At 39.0% G+C, this 9,015-nt stretch overlaps 1 protein-coding gene across 2 annotated transcripts; it reads right to left on the bottom strand.

Moving 5' to 3' along the window:
* Positions 1-876: 876 nt before the first annotated feature.
* Positions 877-6,432, bottom strand: RPL22L1 (ribosomal protein L22 like 1). Of its 2 annotated transcripts, none has more exons than XM_020793791.3 (4): positions 6,325-6,432; positions 3,744-3,836; positions 2,855-2,976; positions 877-1,205 (listed from the first exon to the last, which is right to left on the bottom strand). In XM_020793791.3, exons 1-4 carry the CDS (start codon positions 6,331-6,333, stop codon positions 1,061-1,063), a joined length of 369 nt encoding a protein of 122 aa, XP_020649450.3. In that variant the 5' UTR covers positions 6,334-6,432; the 3' UTR covers positions 877-1,060. The 2 variants fall into 2 exon arrangements, with proteins under 2 accessions (XP_020649450.3, XP_078245786.1); XM_078389660.1 differs by lacking the exon at positions 6,325-6,432 and adding an exon at positions 5,571-5,759.
* Positions 6,433-9,015: the final 2,583 nt, after the last annotated feature.

The raw sequence follows: 9,015 nt of genomic DNA, 5'->3' as shown, positions 1-9,015 counted from the left end.
TGTCAGAAATACTACAAAGTGATACAGGACCCTTTTCTACCGTGGGCTTTCCATCCGAAACAAATTTGCCCTTCTATTGATGAGGTTTAGAAAAACAAATATTTCATTTTACCAATTTTGTGTAAGTTACTGTTTTGGCCTACACAATTTAATACCTTGCCTTTCATTACGGCCTGGTTGACTTTTGGCCACCTGAGGTATATTACAAATAGAAATGCCAAAGGGTATTTGAAACTTTTCTACGGGCTATGATTTGAAGGCATTACAATACCGCACACCCTTCTAATGTTAATTTTGGTTTTGCCAGTGAATCCCTTGTCCATGATCTTGAGTTACTGTTGCTAAAAATGGAGCATACTACTTCAATAGTAGATTCAGTATCTACTTGCTATCTCTGGCATGGAAACAAAGAATGCAAACCACCATTCTGCACACACGTGGGTGAAGTGAAGGCTAATAGAACTTCTAAATGCCATCTGGAGAATTAATATTCTGTTGAAATTCTTACTGTAAGCATACCAATTCCTAAGTCTGGGGACAGAAGGCATTATCCACTCACATAAAGATTTTGCTACAACACAAAAGGTAGAATTGAAAGTATGATTCTCTTCTGATTAATTTCTAACCAGAAAAGCCAGCTATTGCCAATTGAACCTGTTTTTAACAGCAAGGTTATTCATGTACAGCACACATTTAGTTTTACAACAAATATCGGGACAAATCCTTCTTTAAAAACTAACATGCCTGGTCAGTTCTACTGAGAACTGATTGACTACACGTGACAAGATATGCACACTAAACATTAATATATTACTGAGAAGTATCTGTATATAAAGATACGCTCAATGAAATGTCATTTCACAAGTCAATGACAGATTGCAGTCTATCAGGACATACTTTTAATGAAGCCTTGAAGCAAAAAATCTCAGCTGCCCACAGCAATCGGAGATTTTATAGAGTATACAAGTTCTTTAGTTGATAATAAGTTAATATATTCTATAGATGTTCATCTGTACACTCCGGTAGTCAAGGAACATAACACTCTACATAAAAGCACATCTTAGTCCTCAGCTTCAGAGTCTTCATCATCATGGCTGATCTGGAAATATCGAAGTTCATAGGTTTCCTTGTCAGATGCAACCACACGCAGCCAGTCACGAAGGTTGTTTTTCTTCAGGTACTTCTTAGTGAGATACTTCAGATACCTTTAATACACAAAGCCAAATAATTTATGCACATAATGTCATCAGAGCTGAAGCTTTTTATAAAGATACAAGACAGCAGTCTGAGATGACTCTAAAATCCTCAGTGACTATCTACTGAATCACTAACTCTTATGCAAAGCTAGGCTACCAGAGTAGCTATGAAACTCAATTGTGAACCCCAAAGTGCTTAGGCAAGCCATTATGATCTTGCATCCCGAATTGCTACACTGGGATAAATCAGACTTATCTTGATAAAAGTCGTAAGAACTATAATTAATGATATGAAGTACTCTGGATTCCTATGGGTGAAATCCAATCTTAGTTCCAACTAGTGCAGACCACTGGATGAAAAGTCTATACATACATGCTGACTTAGTACAGTGGTGCCTCGCTTTGATTGCCCTGCATTACAATGAATCCGCTTTACGACAATCTTTTTGCCATAGCAAAATGATGGTCTAAATGGAGGAATTTTGCTTTGCAATGATCAGTTCCCTGCTTCAGGAACCGATTCTTCGCAAAATGACGTTTTTCTAACAGCTGATCGGCAGTTTCAAAATGGCCATTGGGTAATTAAAATGGCTCCCCGCTGTGTTTAGGGACGGATTCCTCACTATACAGGCAGCGAAAATGGCCACCGTATGGAGGATCTTCGCTGGACTGTGAGTTTTTACCCCATTGGAACGCATTGAACAGGTTTCAATGCGTTTCAATGGGTTTTTTTATTTCGCTTTATGATGTTTTCGCTTAACGGCGATTTTCCTGGAACGGATTATCATCGTTAAGCGAGGCACCACTGTAAGTCTCTTTCAGCTAGGACTAAGAACTGAATTTAGCTCACAACCACTATATGAACACTGTCAACATATGTGATAATTATTTATAAGGTACTATAAAAGACATACTTAATCATCAGAGTTGGTGAAAACTAGGCCACGTATGGCCAAAGTGTAATAGGAAAACTATTTAAAATCCCAATCCTAAACATATATACAGGTGATATCAGTTAATTTTCCTTTAAACAAGTCAAACTGCTTAGGATAACACCAAATTGCTTCGCCATCGTAACACATAAAAGCACCACCTATCTTCTTATCCTTTTAGAAAGGCTGATCCACTCCTGAATGGAACTGAGAACAGTCAGTGGAATGCCAAGTAAGACAAAAACATTATTCAAAACACAGAGATACATCAATCTTAGCAACACTGCATAATCAAAATGCCTCACTACTACCCAGTAGCATTTGGGGAATGGCCTTCCCTTAGCAAAAGAGTAGGCAAGCTGTGAACCCATCAGATAGTTTTGGACTCTAACTCCCATTAGCCCCATCCAGCACAGCCAGTGCTCAATGGGAGCAGCACTCTTAACACAACCTGGAGAGCTAAAGGCTCCCCTTAGCACCTTTCCTTGATATTCTGTGCCATATCCCATTCTTTCCCACATAGTCCTGCAACTTCAGATGAATCATTCATAAGTGATGCAGGCTTAAGTAGACCAGAAGATGGCACTTTTCACTAATGCAAAGCCAACATCAGATCCAAAGTATTTCTGAAACATTTCAATTATTATTGCTCATCCTACTGTACATCTTTAGAATGAAGCTAAAAACAAATCAAAAAGAGTACTGTATGAAAGAAAACACACATACCGTTTTGAGAATTGTCTTTCAGATGACACGGTGATCTTGTTCTTAAAACGTTCAATGTGAACTATATTTCCCAGGTTTCCTGTTTTTCCATTGACTTTAACTTTTTCTTTCAGGAATTGTTCCTAATCCAACAAAATACAAAAATGCAACACTAGGGAATGTTGCCCTAGCTATGGAACTAGGGAAGGGACCCTAGCCAGATAATCCTTGTTATTACAGTGACAGAAAGTAATGAAATCATGCAAACAGAACAAGAAATTGTAGCTGAGCAAGACACAATATTCTTGTCAATAAAATGTTGATCCTACTGTAAATCTCAATACATAGGTCAAAATCCTGTTGGTTTTTTATGCATGCAAAAGCAAAAACATGGTAGTTACAGTAGCAAGTTAACAAAGTCCTGCTCACACCTCTCATCACAGGACCTTGCAACTTGATTTGCTTTAGTTAACTGTTTAGTTAACTGTTGTGATTTCCACATTTTGCTTGTGAACATTAAAACCAAAAGGATTCTAACCAGCCCTTGATGTAAAGAAAACATTAAGGAACTATGCAGTCATTTGGTAGGGAATGAATCTGGCCAATGTAGGAGAATCAGTAGCCTAGGAATCAGTAACCTTATTCTCTCTTATTTTATTAATAAAATAAGGTTAATTACAAAAGTAGAGGCTAGACTGAGTTAATGAGTCAAGAATTTACAATTTTGGTCCTATTCATAGGTTAGTTTGGTTAAATAACATAACATTTAATTAAAAACTCACAAATATTTTCTTCCTATTAAAAGAAACCTGAAGGATTAAAATGTGTCATCTGTGTCAAAGTTCAGTACATACTGCCATTTTCATCATTATAACCAGATCAGAGAACAATAAATGACAAAAGTACTTACAAAATTTCCTGAATCAAAGATTCCATCTTCTACAGGATGGGTGAGATCAAGGCTGTATTTACAAGCTGACTTTTTTAGCTTCTTGTCTTTTTGCTGAAAGAAAACCAAATATATTTGTGATCTTCATTTAAGGACAATTGAGCCTAGATATTCAGAACAACTGCAAACACTTATGGATTCTCCATTCAACTGAGCTTGTTGTAAGTTTTATTTTAAAAAACTACCACCTACATCATGTAAAACACAGAAATTGAACACCAGATGCCCACTATCAAGACCCTTTCCCTACTTCCACTACAGCACACTCCACACATAATTATCACTAATTTTGCTTTCATAGTACAAAACTGACTTGTGTTGAGTGAAATAACTGGTCCACCTGAGTACAGTACTGCCAATCAGACATGAAAAATGCTAACTTACCACTATTGTTGCCACAGTACTAAATAACAAAGCGAGTTTGGAAACACAAAGCAGCTGATTAGGACAGATTATGATTATCATAATTATCATCTTAGAAGTGCAGAACTATAAGGGACCCTATGGCTGGAGTCCAGCCCCTGTACTTCAGTGATCGAGGCATGTGGTTGCAGAGGTTGGGAATTTGATCAACCATGTCAAGTATGCATAGCCCTATACCACTCACAGGAGTCTTTCCTTGAATTAAAACAGCTCAGGACTTAGCCAGATCCAATAAAGACAGGAAACCTTCCAGAGTACTAGTATTAAGTGGTTGAGATCAATTTGGGATTTGAGAGGCATCTTCTTATTCCATAAGGGTGAAGAATATGTAGCCTTCCAGACACTGTTGAGCAGACACTAATAGTAGCCCTAGCCAGCCCTGAGAATTCTTAGGGATGATGGGTCTCACAATTCATCACTAGGAAAGCTTCATGCTCCCCACTTCTGCTTTGGCAAAGTGGTTCACTGTATCCCTGTGCTAACCAAGATGACAGCCACCAGTTCCCTTGCTACAGGCATGCAAATTACATTGGAGGGATTTACAATGGTCTGTCAAAATGGGTTGAAGAGACAGAAAAAAGCAATACAAAGCAGAAGAAACAACCTTGCAAACATAATACAAACATGTACCAAGGAATCTGTCTACTCATTCTTGTCTGATGGATGACATATCAGCCTGAGACATGTCGATGTGGTTCACTCATTCTCTCTCAGACAGACTTAACTCACAGGGTTATTGTGAGGATTAAGAGAGCCATAAATATTATCTCAAGCTTAATAGAGCCAAAAATGTAGCAAATAAGTATATGATCATCTGTCCAAACAAACAAAATTTTCCTTGTAACTATACCTGTGAAGGAGCAGTCCTGTTGACCTGTTGCTACAAAACAAGGAAATGGAACCAACTATTTCAGAAGATCATGAGCTCCACTGTTAGAAACATTCTGTCTGAAATACTTTAACTTGGATTTCTGCACTTGAGGAGGGGGTTGGACTCAATGGCTTTATGTGCCATAAGAACAGCCCTGTTGGATCTAGTCCTGATTCCTGTATCTCACAGTGGCCTTGGCACCAGATAGCTCTGGGAGCACACAAGACAGCCAGATACCTGTCTCCTGATACCCCTCCCCTGCATCTGGCATTTTGGAGTACCTTCCTTTTAAGCCTGGATATTATACATCCCCATCATGGCTTGTAACCTGCAATGGACTTTTCCTCCAGAGTTCTGTCCAATCCCATTTTAAAGGTTTCTAAGTCAGACGGCAACACTACATCCTGTGGCAAGGAGTTCCGCAGACTAATATGTCCCTTCCAACTGTTATTACATGATTCTATGAAGAATGCTGTGGCATTAAAAAAACTAACATGTTTTACGTATTCACAAAGGCTTTCACAGCTGGGATCTAATGGTTGTTGTGGGTTTTTCAGGCTCTTTGGCCATGTTCTGAAGGTTATTCTTCCTAATGTTTCGCCAGTCTCTGTGGCTGGCATCTTCAGAGAACAGGAGTAGGTACTCATTTTACCAACCTCAGAAGGCTAAGTCAACCTTGAGCCTGTTACCTGAACCGGTTCGGATGAAACTCAAGTCATGAGCTGAGTCTTGACTGAAGTACTGCAGTTTAACCACTGCACCAGGAAGCTTTTTGGGGTTTATGGTCTTGTCAGCCCTACTGAAAAGCCAGGAAAGGACCCTTGTGTGTGTTCAATGTACCAACTACTAGGAGGCTATATTATTTCCTAAATGGCTATATATGTGATCCTTCCTCCGGGGAGACCCACCTCCAAAACTCCCTACCCTAACATTTCAGCCGTGATCTGAAAGCTCAGCCTACCTTAGCGGTACACGGATAAAACCCAGGAACCCAATACACAAATTCCTTCAAAAACAAAGAATTTAGCTCGATCAGAAATTCCTAAGAATTAAAGCCCTGAGAAATCAATGGGGCTTCCTCCGAAGAGAAGTGAGGGAGAGGCTGGCTCCGAAAAGGCCACCCCGATTTCTAGGCGACGCAGCTTTATAGAGAACCACTGTAGCCAAACTTTTGGCCGAAAAGAGTAAGTTGAATTCCCAGGACCGTCCGCTTTCGGCCACACGTTCCCCGCAAGCAAAAGAACTCACCGGCGCCATGATAGCGTGGCCTCGCGAAAGACAGAAACCACTTCGCGGCCCTCCTTTTATACCGCTCCAGCTGTGACGCGTTACGTACAGCGTGAAACGGAGGAAGCAAAGATAGAGCTAGGAAATGGAAAGAGTTACGCGCGATCCGGATTTCCGTTACTATTTCCTGCCAGTTTTCTTAGGCATGCGAAGAAACCTCCAGTGTTCAAACTGCTGCTGAGAAGATTGCCTTGCTCAGCTCTTATCAAACCAAGGCTGTGGCTTCCTTTAGGGAGTCAATTCATTTCTGAAACAACAGGCAGAGAACAAGGATATGAACACTCAGTTTCTCCCACAACCGCCACTTTCTCCCCCCATCATGCTTACTTTCTATATCTGCCAGATGAAGAGTAGCCTCTCAATTCTGTGTCCCTCTACATGCTTTTTAAAATCTTTTGATTGGCCTAAAAAATAAAGGTGGAACTGGCCGTAAACCTAAGCAACTGCAATCTAATAATCAACGTGTGATCTTAAAAATGCGAGCCAGGATATCATAGTAGACCGTCAGATTAAGATGGAGGAGTCCTGGGTTCAAATTCCCATTCAAACATGGAAAGTCCTTGGGGCAGCAATAGCAAACTATGTCTTCAACATCTGCCATGCCTTTACAATTCTTTTATGGTTGCTTTAAGTCAGAAATGACTTGATGGCACAATAACAAACGTGTCTCTTAGTCTATCTAAGTGGTTCCCAATTTTGGGTTCACAGGCATCCAAGGTTGTAACTACACGAACTGCTGACTATTGTTGCTCATAATAGCTGGAGCTTCTTATATTTGAAGCCCGATAGCCACACAACGTCTGCTTTGGTTTCAATGGTTTTCTGTACCTTAAAAAAAAGATTTCTTTCTTCCTCTTCCAATTCCTCCATGTGTAGGACAACTGAAGTGAAGAAGAATGTGTTTTTAAAATATAGTGAAGAGACAGGGGACTGCCAAAAGGTCAGACAAAAACAAATACCTTCAGGAGACAGAAGATGCACCAAAATAAAGGTTTGTTCTATCAATTAAAATCCAAGGACAGTAGCTTTGTGTTGCCTCTCTAATTCGAATAGAATGTTTAGGTAGGTTTACTGTGCCTTTAAATCACAGGCTGAGAACTTTTTCATGCCTGGATGCCAACTACCAATTTGGTAGGAACACTACCACAGCGGGTGTAGGGCAGGGCCAGTTGCAATTCTTACCAATTTAAGGTTGATAGCACATTAGTCTGTTTCATGTACCAGAATCAGTAGTCTTAAAATCCAAAACGTTTGGAGCAATTTTATTGCATGGTGCACAGACTTGTTTGTATACAGTATAGTATATTTATATGCATGAGGGATGAAGAAAAAGAATCCAAAAAGAACCAGCATATAAATCATTTTAACTCTTGACGAAGGGTATCCTGCTATTGATGTGCTTTATTAAAGCATGTGTGGGCACATAAAGTCTTGTTGAATCCTAGTATAAGAGAAACTCTAAAGGGTGCATGACTGAAATCTGTAGAGCCAGGATGAATAGAAATGCAAAAAGAAAATTGCATATTAATAAAATAAAACTTCAGTGCCAATACCTTGCTTGATAAACTGATTGACACAGTGAGATAAAAAGGTTTTTAAAATCTATTTGTGCCATGTTGTGTTAAATCGTCTGACGAATTACAATAATCCATCAAAAAATTGTTGAATTCTTGGATTGAGAATATGACAAAATAATAGAATGCATAATGCAGAAAACTAGAATTCCTCAGGCATGTAATGAGAAAAATTAAGATTGTTACAGTTGATAATTCAAGTTAAAACAGGAAAAATAGTGTGGGAAGGAACTTATTGGAAACCTTGGAGGCTGGTTTGAATGTATCACATTGGGAACTGCCACATCCAAAGTCAAAATAGCCAAATAATGACATCCAAAGTCTGGTAGAAGAGAAACACAATTAATGAACACTGGAAAAATTGCCTTGACCTATATGAACCAGCCCAATGCTCATGTGCTTCATCTAAAGTTCTATTATGTCTTTTATCACCCAAGGGAGTCTTTTATACAGCTGTGCTACAACTTGGGATCTCACCGGGAGGTTAGCAGTCTTTGGAGTTAATAAAAGCCGCACTGTTACACTAAATTTTTATCAGTCTCTGGGTTGTAAAGTTCCCCATTTTACTTTTTGATACAGAACAGCATCTTATAGTTTATGGTATTATTGGAAATCACTCTGAATACTGACAGAATGGAGAAGATCAGAAATTATTACTATATACATACAGTAGTATCTTTTTCAACCTCATTGATACCAAAAATCATTCTCAATTAGTGTGCTATTGTGATAACCAAAGATAACAAAACCACTGTTGTGTAAGCTTTTACGGGCCAGAATGGGTTAGTCGCCTGCTGCTTTCCTTCCTTCTCCCTCTCTCCCTGACTGGGTTGAGATATATTGCATTAACCACAACATAGAATTTGTGTTTATTAAAAATAATGATATTTTACTCTTTTTTTTTTTACTAGCGGCAGATATGTGACACAGGCCCTCATTTTCAGTATATTCAGGTAACAAGTCTGTAAGAGCTGCACAGGTTTCGACACCAATTATTCTTCAACACAGCAGGCAGAAAGTTGTGAAGAAAAATCTGTTTTGAGTCCTTTTTTAAAAAAAGCTCTTATCTGACAAGTGT

This window comes from Pogona vitticeps, chromosome 3 (assembly GCF_051106095.1).
Source record: "Pogona vitticeps strain Pit_001003342236 chromosome 3, PviZW2.1, whole genome shotgun sequence".
In the NCBI taxonomy this organism is placed as follows: domain Eukaryota; kingdom Metazoa; phylum Chordata; class Lepidosauria; order Squamata; family Agamidae; genus Pogona; species Pogona vitticeps.
Note: the sequence above shows the minus strand (reverse complement) of the source record. Positions and strands in the feature narration are given on the sequence as shown.

Coding starts and splice junctions, on each gene's coding strand:
- RPL22L1 (XM_078389660.1), bottom strand. CDS start 5,723: ATGAGTACCTACTCCTGTTCTCTGAAGATGCCAGCCACAGAGACTGGC. Junction 3,837..5,570: donor TTTGTGAATACGTAAAACAT/GTTAGTTTTTTT, acceptor GTTTTCTTTCAG/CAAAAAGACAAGAAGCTAAA. Junction 1,206..2,854: donor GAAAGACAATTCTCAAAACG/GTATGTGTGTTT, acceptor TGTGTATTAAAG/GTATCTGAAGTATCTCACTA.